Source organism: Bacillus rossius, chromosome 5, assembly GCF_032445375.1.
Source record: "Bacillus rossius redtenbacheri isolate Brsri chromosome 5, Brsri_v3, whole genome shotgun sequence".
In the NCBI taxonomy this organism is placed as follows: Eukaryota; Metazoa; Arthropoda; class Insecta; order Phasmatodea; family Bacillidae; genus Bacillus; species Bacillus rossius.
The window spans coordinates 10193299-10210374 of NC_086333.1; the positions used below are offsets into that span (position 1 = coordinate 10193299).

The 17076-nt window shown below is 36.5% G+C and overlaps 1 protein-coding gene across 4 annotated transcripts in view; it reads left to right on the plus strand.

The window, feature by feature from the left end:
• The window catches only part of LOC134531581 (eukaryotic translation initiation factor 4 gamma 2), a 247063-nt gene extending 230585 nt beyond the window's left edge, over positions 1 to 16478 (plus strand). For all 4 annotated transcript variants that reach the window (XM_063367296.1, XM_063367295.1, XM_063367294.1 and 1 more), the window contains exons 13-14: positions 155 to 276; positions 15928 to 16478. In XM_063367296.1, coding sequence (XP_063223366.1) covers positions 155 to 276; positions 15928 to 15996 — 191 coding nt within the window. In that variant the 3' untranslated portion in view covers positions 15997 to 16478. The remainder of the gene's footprint in view (positions 1 to 154; positions 277 to 15927) is intronic.
• The last annotated feature ends 598 nt before the right edge of the window (positions 16479 to 17076 follow it).

Here is a 17076-nt window from a genome sequence, read left to right on the forward strand (position 1 = left end):
GTATTTTACCAAATTCAATATCTTGAAAAACAAAAAAATATCTTTATTAGAAAAAAATATAAAGACCTTGACTAGTATTTGTGAATATGGCATTCAATTGTAAACTATCAGAGTGTGAAAGCAGGAGTGATATGTGTTAATGGTATGTTTGCAGGCATGCTGCTTCGCTGGTTCGTGAACCTGTACGACCTGGAGATAGTGGAGGAAGAGGCCTTCCTCAAGTGGAAGGAAGACATCACAGATGACTACCCGGGCAAGGGCAAGGCTCTCTTCCAGGTGAGTAATACCATCTTGGAATACCCACCGCTCTTTCTGTGTGTGCAACACCTCTCTCTGTCGCTTATTGTGCCGCCCATTCACGCTTATTAGGTATTTTAAAATAGGCCTAGAAATGTAGTGGTCTATGGAAGTCAAGTTTAAGATCCATCATAAATGGAATACAAGGGACAAACATACAAATTTAGACTTTTACACTCATGAGCAAGTTGAATTGTAACCGTAACATAAAAATAAACTCATCGTAATCAGGTGTTTTAACAAATAAATTTAATATGGAATAGGTAGAGACCCCGAAAAATGGTGAAGCGCGAAATTCACGAAATAACGCGAAAATTTGATACTTTAAACAAATTTTGCGACTTTCCTTTGATTTCGACATAGTCGCGAAATTCACGCTTTTTCGCACCAAATAATGCCCTTAAGTTCTATTTATTTACGCCATCATAAACATAGGCGTGAAATAAACACAAACTGAAAGACTAGTGCCATGATAAAATCTTCGTTTTGACACGTTACTGAAATCCACGTATTTTTATTACTCTGTATACAAGCAGTAAATATTGCCATCGCAAATGAAAACAATGTGCGCACTACCAACATAACAAATTTGACTTTCCACAGTTTTCGTGTCTTGAATAATGGTCGTTTCTGCCGCAAGGCGCACTGGTGTTGATTTTTCTAACCTAATTTAATCGCATGGAGCTAAGTTGGCAGTCATTTTTGCGTGCACATATCTATGAGTGTTTACAAATACCGTCCACATTTTGTAAGTTTTGTGATACAATTGAATTTATGATTAAGATGCCGAAAACTTCGACAATGTTTCATCGTGAAAGAGACATGAAATTGCATGGATTTTATATTTTTGATCAGCGGGACAAAATTATGATGTGCAAGTTCTGCAACGTGCGGGTTGATTGACACACAAAGACACGTGCAAAAAGCATGTGGCAAATGACACACACAAAACAAAACAGAAAAGACAATTATATTTGTCAAGCAAATTCTACCGTGTCTAAACAAATCTCGATAGGCGACAGCGTGAATAAAGCAAACAAGCTTGAAAGTGCAGAAAACAAGAATTTGTTTCTGATTTTGTTTTTGATGCTGTAAGTTAACAATCCTTTGGAAAAAGCTGATCATCCAGCTATGAGGGAATGGTTTAACACCCATATTGAAGGTTAGCCTTATTTATTTAGAAATGTTTCCCCCTCTAATAAAAGTTCATAAGCATATGTAGGCCTACAATATTATCGATTAACTTACTTAAAGGCCCAACTTACCTTTTTTCAAATAAATATGCAAGTACCTCAGATTAACAAACACATAAATAGGATGGATTGCATTGTGAAATGGTGAGCACACCACAAGATATTTTTTACTGATTGATTGATGGTTTGACTCTGTAATCCAGCGGTAATCTTGAAAAGGTTAGGTTAGGTTTGGCTTAGAATTGTTTTGAGTAAATTAGCTCATTAATATTTTCAGCGATAACCTTATAAATGCTACCTATTTATAAGTATATTGTAAGTTATGTATACATTTTAGGTGCAGGGGATTTTCCATCAGCCAACATTCTTGGAGAAACTTATTTCCCAAAAATTGGCCAGGCAAATAAGAAAGCAGTAAGGCACGCTGTAGAAGACAAACAGATTGTATTCTTGTGTGATGAAACGACAAAGTAGGCCGATGTAAGGCAGAGTCTGCTACTTTGTAGTGCCTATCCGCTATGATGTTTTTTTACACCGTCAATGGCATAATTTTTTCACCATTTTTTGGGGTCTCTACCGATTGCTTATTTTTACACTGATTTTTTGAACCGCTTGCTTATTTTTACACCGATTTTTTGCACCCCTTTTGTCATTTTTACACCGAAATGAGCCAGTTTTATTTACCATTTTATGGGGTCCCTAGGAATAGGTTTTCAAATTTTTTATTGCCATTTTGGTTATCCTTTCAATAGATACACTAAAAACACACATGGTCTTTAGTAAAAATAAATAAAAATAAATGTTCTGGCCGGAATGCAAAAAATTACTACGTTCTTTTGAAAATAAATATTTATGTTAAAATAAAACTTTGTAGACATAGTATTAGAGGTGGGACGATACCACACTTTCGATACTCGATTCTGTAAAAAATGGAGGAGTAACTGTCTCCTGAGTTTGCAGTGTCCTTGAGCGGTTGCAAACAAAAAGGCTTTGGCCTGTTCAATCTATAGTTTGTGCAGCTTCCATTAGGAAGCGCGCCACGGCACAGTGGTTGGGTCTGGATCCTGTAGTAAGGGGCTCTTGTAGATGCTTAGTATCAGAGAGTGCCAACAGATTGCGCATGCGGGCAGGCAGCATGTGCGTGTCTCGGGTGGCTAGAGAGAGGGGAGCTGGAGATGTGGCAGGTCAGTGCTAGAGAGAGAGAGCAGAAAACAGGGTGGGGCTACGCAATGCCACGCTGGCAAGAGAGAGGGAAAACAGTGTGCAGACTCTGCATGGGAGTGAAAGAGCATCGCGCACAAGCACCAGACAGTGTAAGACGTACAGAATAATGATTAAGTGAAAGGGTACTGGAGGATGAATACTAAATTATATACAGTAGAACCCCTATCATACACTTTTCAACGGAGGGCACAAAAATGGTGTATGATGCGGGAAAGTGTATGAAAAGGGAATAGCAATAACATAATTTTTTTTTCAATCTAGCATACCAGCATGTCAGATTAAACTTAAATACATAATGTGTAAATAATTGCATTATATTAATGAAATATATGAATTCATCATTATATATACATATAATAAAACCACCAGAAATGTAAAATACAGTCCATAATCAAGTAAAGCTGACATGAGAAACAGTTGCCTTACAAAATGTTATGATTATGAAGTCCTTTCTTGGAGAGGGGGAAAAGTCACAAAGCCTAAATTAGAAATAAAACAAAATAGGCTATTGTAAAAAGAAAATCAGAAATTTTTGCTTGTTTGTTTCATCTTACAAACAACTTTATGCAACAGAACAATTTTCAAAAAAATTTTAACTTGAGAAACGTAAAATACAAAACAATCCGATCATAAGAAAACAATAACAAACGGGTATATTCAGTTCAAAGATTAATGAATGCACAAAATATGAGATCCGTGTCTTGGTAAAGCGCGTGTACCATTTTCATAATCATTGCTAGTTTGCGCCACTAGTCTCGCTTGGTGCTTGCCATAGATGCTACTAGCGAAGTGCACAGTCTTCCTGATACTCTCCATATCTATGGTGTGATAAAGTTATTTTCTTACGTTTGCAAAGGTAAACAATGAACAATTTTCAAAATAAAAGCATTAAAACATAGTTTATCAGGAGGAATATAACAAAAAAATTTGAATGTTAGGACTTTTCCGCTTCGTAAAAACGTATGAAACGGGAAATTATTGATTTTATAAGTGTATGTTCCGGGAAAGAAAACCATTGTAAATATAGTACTTTCGGCGGGACCAAAATTAATCGGTGTATGCCACGGGAAAATGTATGAAACGGGAACGTATCATCGAGGTTCTACTGTACTCCAAACACTGCAATAAAAATTAAAAAGATAAAATTTATGCCAATATAGCTTAGTGTGGCGGCACACTTACCCTCTCTCTGTGCAATCCTCTGTCACTGCTCCCTCTCTCTGTGCAACCCCTTGTCTCACTCCCTCTCTCTGTGCAAGCCCTTTTCACCATTTCCACTCCATTTGCAACCCTTTTTCTCCTGTCTTGCTCTCTTTTTACAACTCCTTATCACTAGAGACATGCAGTTTTGGGGTTTATTTTATAGCAAAATTTGTTGTTATTTACCCTTAAAAGTGGTGTTATCATACATCAACAGCGGTGTTATTTTTTAAATAGTTTTAGCACTATAAATTAAAAAAATTAAGCTAAGCATACCTTGAAATTTTGGACACATTCTTGCATTGTACAGTTGCGCTAGCAGCAGTAATTTACAATCAAATTTACACATCACTTTTTACATAAAATAATTGAAAATATTTTAGTGCCTAAACCAGCAAGAATAAATATGAAGTCTCTAAAATAGTGACATAAACACATGGGACAAAATCCTCAAACTTTAGCTCTCGAAAGCAAAAGTAGCCATGATACATAAATTAGCCTCACTTAAATTTGTCCTGCTGTCTGTTAAGGCCGTCCCTGGTCCAGCGACTTGATAGGGAATTGTAGGTTAAAAAGTGTTTTCTACATCTTATACAATTTTTCAAATAAAAATTTCGTACTTGGCTTGTTTGCTGCAGTTTTACAACAGAAATCATCTGTCAGATTAATATTGTAGAAAAAATATTGATAAGTATTTTATTTTACGTTTTTAAAATTAAGGAAAACCGAAAAAGTGGTCTAAAAAACAGGCTGTAAGATATACAAATATTTAGAGTCTGCAGAATTTTTCCTTTTAAAGTAAAGATAAAAAAAGTAAGCGGTGGCATACTGCTAACTTTATTAGAACAAGAAATATTTCGTATTTTGCATTTTCAGCTATTTTTTCTGGCCGCGAGTAGGTTCACTTGCGCCTGTCTTGCGCGCGGGAGCGTGCAGCCGGCTGCCGTGTTGCCATTACTTCGGACACATCCTCGGCTAACGGAATCTGACCCCACCTCCTCCGTGCCAGTAAATAATCTGAATGGTGCGGAGTACTGTGTCAACGACGAAAAGAAAGCTAAGAACAGTGCTATCAATTCAGAGATGCATGGATGTGCTGCGAAAAGCGAAAGGTTTGAAGTGAAGGTGAACCCAAATTTTTTATAGTTTTAATTATTTCTTCCATTTACTGTAAAGTGTGTTTGGGCAAAAAATATTTTGTGCCATAATGTGCTTTACAAAAACTTCCAATATTTTTCAATTTGAAATGTAATCAAGTGACGCTTTGCAAACTAAACTATCCTGATTCAAGAAATGCGTTTATTTTTATGTAAGTATAAGTTAGGCAAAAAATCCCCAGCTTAAAAGTAAGAGTAAACAAACAGATCTACGTGGAAAATTATATTTGATAAGCATGAAAACAAGTTAATTTTCAACCGACTTAAAAAAAGGAGGTTCTCAATTCGGTTGTATTGTTTTCATTCACGTGAGTATTAAGCTGTCCAAGCCAAATTGTTAGTTACAATTAGCCAACTTTTAAATTAATTGCTGCTTATAAAAAATATTGTGCCTTACAATTCAATATATATTATTTCAGTTCCTATGTGTAAGACTTTAAAAATTAACATGGCTACGTTGGGGAATTCAACCCATATTCAGCGGCAAACTTAATTTCTTAGCACCATTCGTTACTCCGTCAATAATTTTTACTTAATTCGTCTACCCTGAGAATCTCAGTGCACTAGCTCTGAGATAGCAAAAATTTGGACATAGTTTCTCCCTTCCCCCCCCCCCCCCCCCCCCCTCCTTTTTTGTTGGAGTTCAAGGCAATGTGAACCAAAAGTGGAAACTTGAAACTTGTACCTTAGATAGGTTATATATATTTTACATATTTTGGAACAACTTAGATCCGCTGTGCGAAAAGTTTCATAATAGATTTCATACTTGCATGCTAAGGTTTACATTAAATAAAAGGCTCAGTAGATTAAGCAGCGGGTAGGTACATATACCATTGTATTATTACATAACATTTTAAGTTGTTCTGTTCTTCGGAGGAGAAAGAATAATTGTAAATTTTTAGACGACTTTCTGAATGTAACTTAAAGATAAATCCCTTTATCAGGCATTATTTTGTTTTTACTTAGGAAGCTACATTGAATGAATCCACATAGCAATGAGACAACAGTTTGAAAATCTTATTAGTTGCCTAAAAATGAGTATTTTATTTAATTTTAATATACCAATATTAGTCACAAAAAATGGAAAATGTATTGGGGTGTGCGGATATTCGTAAACACGAATAGTTGCGCAGTTATTTATGAACTATTCACATTCGGAAGTCGAATATCAAAGATTAAAATTGCCAATATTTACAGGCACATCTGTAGTTGCTGGTTGTTACTCAGGTGAAGCCAAACTTCTCTTTTTTTCATAAGATATTATAGTCGTCATTGCTTATTTGCCGATATACAGTAGGCTATTAATCATACGACACTTCACGATTCCAGGTAAAAGCATCGTTATTGTCATTTGGACTATTTTGACCATCCCCGATCTAACCTAATAAAAACATTTTGAATCCGTATTCAACCTTCTCTAGCACTAAAATAATACACTGTTATATCTAACTATTTATTTCCCTTAATAGATGGCTGTCTTATGAAAAAACACTGATAACCTACAAGTACATGTAGGACCTGAATTGATACCAAAACAATCCGTGACACGTGACCGTTCGTCTGGCAGCTAGCATCTACGGGAACAATATCAGCATTCAAATAATGCAGGGTATATTTCATGCAATGTTACCTCACACACTGTGTGTATGGCAGTCCTTACCGCCGCTGTGTGCCCAGTCGTATTGTGACGCTCCGCAAAAACGGTTGCTTTTTTCGTTATGATAATAATACGTGGAAGTAAAAATGGCAGTTACAGTTATAGACTCTGGTTTCTACCTACTGATTACTTTTTGGTAACCAATGAACGTTTTAAGATAAACACATTTTAAATAGCGAAACTAAACAGATTTACATACGAACACATTTATAAATATACGCGTTACAAGATGATATCATCTCTTAGCACTCGCCACCCACGACCGTGCTACCACATTCGTGAAATGTCAGCCTTCACGTGACACGCCTGGAAAGAGATCTACAGAACTATCAGGAGATTTCCGCTACTTTCGGGCAGCTGGAGGAATGTCTGCCTCAAGTGGTGTGGGTATGTACGTGTGAGGACGCCCAGTGACAACACGAAACGAAGCGCTGAATCTCAACAGTGGGCCGTTGACCTTGGGTAGCTAACACAAGCTAGCTGGTAGTATAGTTCTCTTGAAGAGGATCTCAACACGCGGCACCCATGAGTGCAACAAGTTATTTTCCAGCCTACTTCCTTCAAATTTTACAAATTCTCAACTCCTCCCCCCCCCCCCCCCCCCCCCCCCCCCTCCGTTATTCATTGCGGGCATGGAATTTGGATTTTAATTTTAAAAAGTACAACACTGCACTTTTTAATATTTATATCTGAGAAATGTGCATATTAATGATGTTTACATTGCTTCAATAGGTTAATAAACATGGTAAAATTTTCACTTTGTCTGCAAAAGTTAATATAGTATTACTATTTTCACTACATGTGTTCTGTTTTGTTGTGTATCTATCAAGTGAAAATGTAAGATAATTTTTCGACCTTGAAATTATTCGCAATAAATTAAAAAAAATTCCTGTTCGATTCAAAATTTTCGACCACCAAAATACACTATTCGCACAACCCTATAATGTGATAAGATTTGTGTAGTTAAATATGTGTACATGTGATTTGCATAAGTTTTCTTAACGCTACTACTACGATGGTTTTTTTTTTTTTAATTTAGTTTCGGCAAAGACAACTTTCCAAGAAAATGATAGGGAATGGAAAAAAAAACTAGCTATTGCCATAGGGAACGTAGAAAATGATACACCACATATTAGTGTCGTAGGGGACGGCGGTGGGAATAAGAGGACTGACTGACTGACATAAGTTTCAATTTAAGTGGAGTGGTGAGTTATCTTCCTGTTTACACCAATGCTTATTACTGTATAGTCTGTTGTTCATAGAATAAAATATTTCAGTACTTATAACATCCAGTCAAAATGTGCATATTAACTTCTTTTTTTCTTTTGAAGAATTGCATTATCAGAGCCGAAACAAACCAACTCTTGTACCTGGGAGTGAAAAGAAAGTATTGCTTCGCATGCGAATTTGCAAGACTCAAAGACAAAAAGGTGAATGAACATATTTTCTTTAAAAAATATAGTGGTCCAAGCACTGTAATGGAACAAACTATAATAGTAGAAGGGTTCTGCGGGAGTGTTGAGCAGCACTTGTTAAAATACTTACTTTGGTGACGGAGATTCAGTGTTTACTCTAGAATAAAGCAGCGTGTTCCTTACGGAAGGGAAGTCATAAAAATTGAGTGTGCAAACCACATTGTAAAAAAATCATTTTCACAAATTTTCCAGAAATATGTCATTTCCACCATCTGCGCGTCGTTTGCTTGAATCAAGAATAGTAAGATTAAAATACGGCAATCGAAATTGCTGGAACAACTCTTGTTGGTACATCTATCGTTCGATTGAAACTTGACATAAAAAATGGTCCTCATCATGTATTCGGTTGTCATGAAAACTTGCGTGTAGAATACTGAAAAAGAAAAAAATACCAATGAAAATTTTGTGACATTTGTGAAAGAGTCGGGGATTATGGAAGCTATTGAAAAGGATCTTGATCCTATGGTAATGAAATCTGATAGACTCGTACTTAACAAAACTAAAAATCAGGTTGAGCGATATATGAGTATGTAAGCTAAGTTTTCAGATGGAAAACTGGTAAACTTTGCTAAAAGAGGCTCTTATCACTCTCGTTGTATGGGAGCTGGACTGGCCCATGTCAGAGGTCCTAGGTGGCACTTCATCCCATGGAAAAACAAATTTGGTCGAAGCCCAGGAAAATACTTCCAAACAGTTTTAAAAATTAGCTGTCTCCAGTATGAAGATGGCCCTCCAAATAAAAAGAGACGACCAAACAACACTCCTGGTCCTGATTTGGAGTATGGTCCAAGTGCTGAAGACATTTTGTGTCCTGAAGACGTGTTGAGTCCTGAAGAACTTGATACAAAGATGAAGTTTATCCTCGAAAACCTGAATCGGGATGCAACAACATTAAAAAATATTCATGAGTTGGAAAGAAGGAAGTACTGTTGGTCAACACGAGAACACTAAATGGAGGGATGCTTCTATGAACAGACTTACAGCATATAGTTTCGGTTTTGTGGTAAAAAGAACACATACATCCTGTCACTGTCTAGTAAAATAAATTTTGTATCACAGGGAGATAAATTCCAAAGCCGTTCAGTTTGGATGAGTTAACGAAAATGTGGCTAAGAATATGTATTCCAAACTAAAAAATGTCGAAGTCGAAGATTGTGGCTTTTTTTTGTACACCCAAGCTTTTCATTTCTCGGAATATCTCCAGATGTACTAGTGACAGACGATGGTTTGCTGGAAGTTAAATGCTTATTTTCAGCTGGGGACGATAAATTAAAGGACTATATTTCAAAAAAGAAAAAAAAAAAAACGTTTATCGAAGAAAAACTTGGAGATTTGCGTCTAAAGAAAACCCACATTTTTTTATTTTTTTTATTTTTTACCAGATTCAAGGTCAACTTGGCGTCTGCAGTAGAAATTATTACGACTTTGTAGTTCATATGAAAAATGATTTCCATGTTGAAAGAATTTTGTTCGACAAAGAAATTTGGGAAAAACTCATGCTGTCAAAGCTACAACAGTTTTTTGCGGAGTGCTTACTTCCAGAGATAGCAGATCCATTAAATACCCGAAGACTAAATGTGCGAGAGCCTGACTTTGTAAAAGAAGCTCAAAAATCACTAAAGAAAAACATAAAACAGATTACTTCAGTTTTGGTTTCCTAAATGTTATGCATGTTTTCTTCTGTTTTCTTCTGTTTTTGACATAGTCCTAATATAACAGTGTAGGCCTATATAATATTATGATAATATTTTGATTGTAAAAGCAATACGATTTTTTTTTTAGAATTTGGGTTATCAAACACATACTTTATGTTTATTTGTAGATTAAATTCGAACTTATTATAAATTTATATAGACACCTCTTTTACTAAAGTAATATTATGTGTATCGTAGCAGTGAAAGTGCTTGAAAGACAATAATTTCTCTGTTTAAAAACGTATGTCAACATGTTCATTTCAATCTTTAATGTTATGCTAAATTATATGTAATTAATATATTTATTTAAATAGTACACATATTGTATAAATTTTTTAATAGTGTCTTTCAACGGTATCATTAATGTACATACATAAAAACTATCTTTGTGAACTCTCTGTAAAATTACACAAAAAAGTTCTGGCCAGAGTAGCATTGTTTGATACAGCATTAAATTTTGTATAGTGTTTGTTCCTGTACATTTCAGGAAGTATTTAAGACATTACTTTATTAAAGTATTTAGTACAATTAAAAAAAGTTATTTCTTATCGAGTGAAAGGTTTTTTAATCGATTAGAGTTATAAGACTGGGAATTATTTTTTTATTGTTTTCGGTTTATGCTCGAAATTAGACCACAAAATCATACCCGGGCCGAGATTATACATCAGAATCTCTCGCTATAAGCCACTCTTCAAATAGTAACTAAATCCCAAATAAATAAATAAATTTTTTCAGCGAAGAAATTGTAGTTGACAACTGTTTAATTGAAAATGTATGTAAAATAGCACGCGCACAGCATGTGAAGGTCGTGGATCCCGGCGGAGCTGGTGTCTGGCCGCGAGGAAACATATCGGGTGGCAGGGAGGCAGATAACCAAGGCACTGAGACAGCGGCCAGCGCGCGACTGACGACTTGGCAACCCCGCGCGCGGAGTAAGCCTCGCCGCAGCCGAGCGCTGCATATTCGCGACACCCGCGCGCTCTACCGGATAACGACTGACAGGACTGGCTCTTGTATCCCGTTAAGACTGTGTTATATGAGGACAAAAATCGTTCAGTCACCGTTTGCAGAAGGCATCCAGATGGCTTCAAGGCAGCTGGAAGCAAACAATGGTTGTGACAGCTTTACTACATTCAATGACTTCAGTACGTCCACTGAATTGTCTGTTTCCATTTGTTTAGTAACAATGTCCTGAAGCTGACCAAAACCAGATGTTAATTCTTCAGTGATTATGGAGTAGAGACTATGGACAGTTTTCAGTTTCTGCACCATTTCTGGGTTTAATTTAGCAAGCAACAAACTTTCCTGACTAAAAATTTGAATTGCTTCAAATCTCTTTCTACTTGGGTCAGTTGTCATGAGAGAGTTCAGTTTGGAAAGGGCTTGTGTTGCTGTTCTTGTGATGGACACTTTAGTTTCAGAAGCTTTAGCGGGGGGCATGTTAGACAAGGCTCTACTGGTTGCCTCAAAATAAATGCCACGAGTGATGTTTTCAAATTTTTTTTTTATATCTTGCAAGTCCCCATATAGTGAATGGGCAGTTGGATACAAAGAACCTTTAAGTTTCTGTATTAGCTCTACAAGGCTCTTGGCATGCTCTTTCACAAAGACAGCTTGACAAAGAATGAGAGAAATGTCATTTTCTGTGAGTGAACACAGAAACTCTCCCCTGAATTTTGTGTTGCCTTTAGTTAATCTGTTTTGCAGAAATCAACAATGTCATGTATGTAGTCTGCTACATAAAAACGCTGTTGAACCAGGAATCCCATCTAGTAACAACAGGAAGTGGGAACAATGGACGTTTCTCTCCGTGCTTTTCTTCAAGAAAGCTAGCATACAGGTCTCCTATGCATTGCTCATCATATTAATATAACATCTCCAGCACCTGGTGTTGTTGAACACATTTTTTATTTTGCTCATAGCATTGTTCAACTCAGGCAACTCTTTCACCCAGACATTGCCAACAAGGTTTAACTTATGTGCCCAGCACTGGACATGCGTTAACTGGTCTCCAAGGATTACTTCGAGAGTACTAACAGCCTTGTTCATATAACGAGCAGCATCGGTTACTACTGAGAGCACATCACCATACTGTACATTGTACATTTTGAGTGAATCTAAAATTGCCCTCACACAGTTTGTGGCATTAGCAGCTTCAAGAAAGTTAACTCCTGCAACAAATATTTCTGGTTTATCTTGTTGAAGATTCGGAATACAGTAGAACCCGTTTATAGTGAACCCGCCTATAATGAATTCCCGTTTATTGTGAATTTCCGTCTCGGTCCCGGCAAAATGATGTGAGGTTATGTATTAATTTATTGGATATAGCGTACAACTTTTGTCAATGTTGATACGTTTTCCCGTGTACCACGAACAAATTTTGCCGACATAATGCACATTTATCTCAAATATTTTCATTTAATTACAAGTTTTTTCACAAAACGTCTATTCTGGATCACATTGAAGTTTTTCTCCACAATACGCTACTCGATTGTCCACTGTTCATATTATAAACAAGTCGTATTCGAGTGGCCTCGGTAGGCTACGTGTAGCCAAAGATGGTGATCAGTTTGGTGAAAATAAAAAATAGTTTTCCCTTCATAGTTAAAGAATGGGCGAACGCGTGTACATTTAATATGTTATCAAAATTAAACATAAAATACCGCCACACAAATACGTATGTAAATTATAGCAGCAAATTCATTATTTTTACGTCTCATTTTTATTGTTCACGTTTCAGACATTTTGATCGAGTAAGTTTCGTAAGACTACCACTAGATAGAACTCTGTGGACTAAATTTTTCCATAGACAGTGAAAAAATTTTGTTCCAGCTTTAGCAACTGCAATACTAAATGATACGTAGTGATCTTTGATGCGCCAAACTCGTTACTTTTCGTTTATTTACTTTTGACGGTAAAAAGAATTTCGTGTTATTAAGCTGCAAATGTGCTTCAATAAGAAATATGTACATAAAAAGTGATGAAAAACGCGGTAAAAAACATAAGGCATTATCTGTGCGAGATAAACTGGACCCCACTGTCCCGCACGTGTTAATAGCAAAGGAACTGGGAATTGCAACATCCACATTAAGTACAATATTAAACAAGCTGAACAATCTTCTTTCTCAAGCTGTGAATACGTCACAGAGTATTAAACGCCTGAAAAATGGAAAATACGCCGATGTCGAAGAACCATTAATTGAAAGTTTGTACATGTGTAGTGCATTAAAAATATCTGCATTTGCTCATAAAACTGTTGCTTTGAGTATTTTCATTCGTTCTTTTCTTGGCTTAGGCCAATGTGTAGTTAAGATTTTGCTTTTGAGTATGTATTGTCAATATAAAAGTTTTCCCAGATATAAAGTTTCCCCTCTATAGTGAACATATAAACTACTCCCTTCAGATTCGTTATAACAGGGTTCTACTGTACTAAATAAAACAATAAATACACACCTACCCATTTTATCTGTTGTTTCGTCGCACAGTATGTCAATTTTTTTTGTCCTTTAATGCAGTTTTGGCATCTTCAATTCTGCATTTGGCTATGTCCCCTACATATTTCTCACGGACTGTTCTCGCAAGTGGCAGGTCTCCAGCACCTTCGATGTATTTGTTCAGCCATGCCCTGATATTAGGATCATCAAGCTTTTCAAGGGGTATATTTGCCTTTATAAAGGTCTCTGTTGTTTCCTTTATAAATTCCAACTTTTTGACTTTTTGGACATTATTTTTTGCTGTCTGAAACGCTGAAGATATTGACGACTGGCGTTCAGACGTACTAGATGAGCCTTGCAATGAAGACACGCTTCTTGTGTTTTTCACTGCCTACATGTTTTTCACATGAGTCTTTCCTATCCCAAGAGACGGTGACATTGCCGTGACGACAAAAAAGTGTGGTTGAATCACTAGCATAAAGTCTGTGTTTAGAAAATTCAGAGGCTCGCTGTTTTGCAGTTACCGACACTTTAGGCATTTTAATAGGCCTAATGTTTTAGCCGAAGTTTAAATTGTACACCTTTAATTTATTTCACAGACGTTGAAAACTATCTGTAATAAAATTCGACCCTTTAAACTTTAACTTGCGCACAACAGAATGTTACGAATCGGCACCGTGTTTGCATTTTAAATTTGGTATTTGATTAATAAATATGGACGCAATGGACAAACAACGCTAAAGACTATATAAGAGAACAACGCTTCGAGAAACAACCTGCTGTAAACACCGTGATAATCGACTGTCCAGGCGAGCCGAATATCAAAATACAGCAAAACCCCTTATTTGCACTTTTCATGGGGACAAAGTAAAAAAGTGTAAAAAGCGGGAAAGTGTAAATAAAGGGAAAAGTAAGAAATACATTAAAGTTAATTAAAATACAGTCGCATCCTGCCGCGTTCAGAACAAATACGGGCTACATTACACATACGCATTGCACCACAGTAAAAAAAAAAAAAGGCGGGGGGCCGCAAATTGATGGAAATTTACCGTCAATAGCGCGCCTTGCGTGGAGAAAGGTCATTGTACTCTATCAGCTGTTGTTACGGCGCGGTGTCTATTCTCTGAGCTGCGGATGCACAGTATAACTCATTCAACGCTCCGCCCAGACTCATGACTTTCCATCCAGCCAATAGATGCGAGCTTAGCGGAAAAAAATATAAGCTCCACCTCCCGTGTACCAGTTTTGTCCAGTTCTAATACCAGTTTATTGGTATAGGCACCAGCTTTCTCGCTGCCGTGACATGTTCAAGTTTACGTTCATCTTGATGTCTTGATACCAATAATTAATTATTTACGATCCCCAATAATAAATGGTTAGTTTAAAAAATATGCGTCAACCGTATAATACTTCCGAAATTATAAAATACGTTTAAAACAGTAACCAAGACTCCACTCATTTTATCTTGTGAAGTTCATGTATCGTACCAGTATTTCGGCTAAGTTGTGACATAAATACAGTATCAGCACTTACAATGTTACAATCAGCCACGTAATATTCCCAACATTTCCGTTACGTTTATACATTCGTGAGTTTACGGTTTTCCCTAGTACATTTTAGATTGTCTCCTGCTGTAATTACTCGGACTTTTACATGCCTGGCTTAAATTGTTACATGTTTAGAAATAAAAAATATAAAAAAATAAACACGGGGCTTACGACACTGCCTTAAGTGTTGAGGATTTTTTTTTTTTTTTTTCGTTTGATTAGCTCAAGTGTTGTTTCTGCACGGATGGGATATAATTTCGATTGAAAATACATCAGCATAATTTATAGTCACGGCAGGTCATTTCCCGTGGCAGCATGACACGGCAACTGCAATTAATTTCCCGCGGCATGGCACCATTTTGTTCAAGATTGATACGATCTGTGCCATTAAACGACTTATTTCAGCAACGGAAAACTTGTGTGCTGTATATTGTTCGACAACTTGCTATACACTGTGTGGGTAGTTATCTTTGGTTTTTTGTTGTTTCACGTTTGTTACTGTATATCGAATGAGGAAAATGTTCTGACTGTTGGCCGAAAATTCAAGGATTTCGCATTATTATCCAAAATGTGAGAAATTTCCGTTATTCTTAAAAATGAACTCAAATTCGCGTAAAAATTTGTTTTATCGCAATCGCGAAATATGCATGTCTCTACTTATCACCGATCTCTCTTGCGTGCAACCCCTTTTCACCACTCCCTCCCCCTCTCTCTGAGCGATCCCTTGTCTCCTATCCCTCTCTATGTTTAACCACTTGTCACTGATTCCTCTCCCTGTGCAACCCCTAGTCACTGCTCTCTTTCTGTACATTCCCTTTTCATCTCTCCCTGTCTACATAATCCTTGTCACTGCCTCCCTCTGTACAACCCCATTTTCTTTACTCTCTCCATGCTGCCACTTGTCATTGCTCCCTACTGTGTGCAGTCGCTTGTCACTGCTCCCTCTCTCTCTGTACAATCCTTTGTCATCACCTCTCCCTCTCTCTGTGTAACCTCTTGTCACCACTCCCTCTTTTGTGCAACCCCTCATCACTGCTCTCTTGTCGCAGGTGAATCAGTGGCTGACGTGGCTGGCCGAGGCTGAGTCTGAAGAGGAGGATGAGGAAGGTGACATCTGACTTCAGTATTAGTGACGGTGTATGCAGTCGTTAGCACACTTAACACTATGAACTGTTCAAATGGTACCGTTAGCTGTAGTTGTCATGTGAGTGTTGCGCAAGATCTGTGAAGGGCCCTCTCTCCCTCTCCTTTTTATAAACTACCCTGTATGATCATGGTTTTAATTTATATTTGCATTTGCAATGTTTGTATTTGAGTTTTACATGCGAATGTTTTGATGTTCTAATTTTCCTTTTGTGGGGGTTAAGTTCATGTTCTGTTCTTTGCTATACATGTGTGTACGAATCAAGTTACTCATCTAATTTTATAATTTTCTAATTGTTTTAATATTATTTCTTACATAGTTGGAGTATTAAAATGTTGAGTTTATTATTAACTTTGTGTAATTCATCTAGTTAATCATATGATATGGTTTTTGAAAGCAAGTGTACGTATCATCTCAAAAGTAATCAAATAAAACTTTTTGGTGTAATTTATTATAGATAAAGTTTTAAACTTATTTCAACTATCTCCTCTTTAATCCACTTGTTTTTCTTTTTTATTATTAATTTTGTCTGTGTTAAAAAATAAATAAAATCAGTTTATCACCTTTTATTTATTATTTTTGGCTTTCATTTCTCTCTTCCCCTCCATTTTTTTTTCTTTCTTTGTTGGCTGGTGGTAGGAAAGAGATTCACTGCTTATAAGTACAGTGGAATCTCGTAACAAAGATAACTGAAAAATGTTTTCAAACATATTTAGGAATTTACAAACAAGTGTGTTGTCCGTTACATGTGAAACTTTACGAGATAGTGGCATGAGAATGTGTACGAATGTGTGGAAGTATGTGAGTATTCCTGTGTGCATGTTTATAAGTGTGCAAGTTGAAAGTGCACTACGCCTCAACCTACTGTTGTATGTGAATAATTTTCACTTTAATAAAAAAATTAATTTTGGCATAAATACTAGTGATGGGTCGAATCCCATTTTTCCCGAATCCGAATCTTGAATTCGAATCCAAACAGTACCTCGAATCCACCCCTCGAATCCGAATCCAGATCTCAAGGGTTAATTATAAAATAATTTATAAGAGAAAAAAA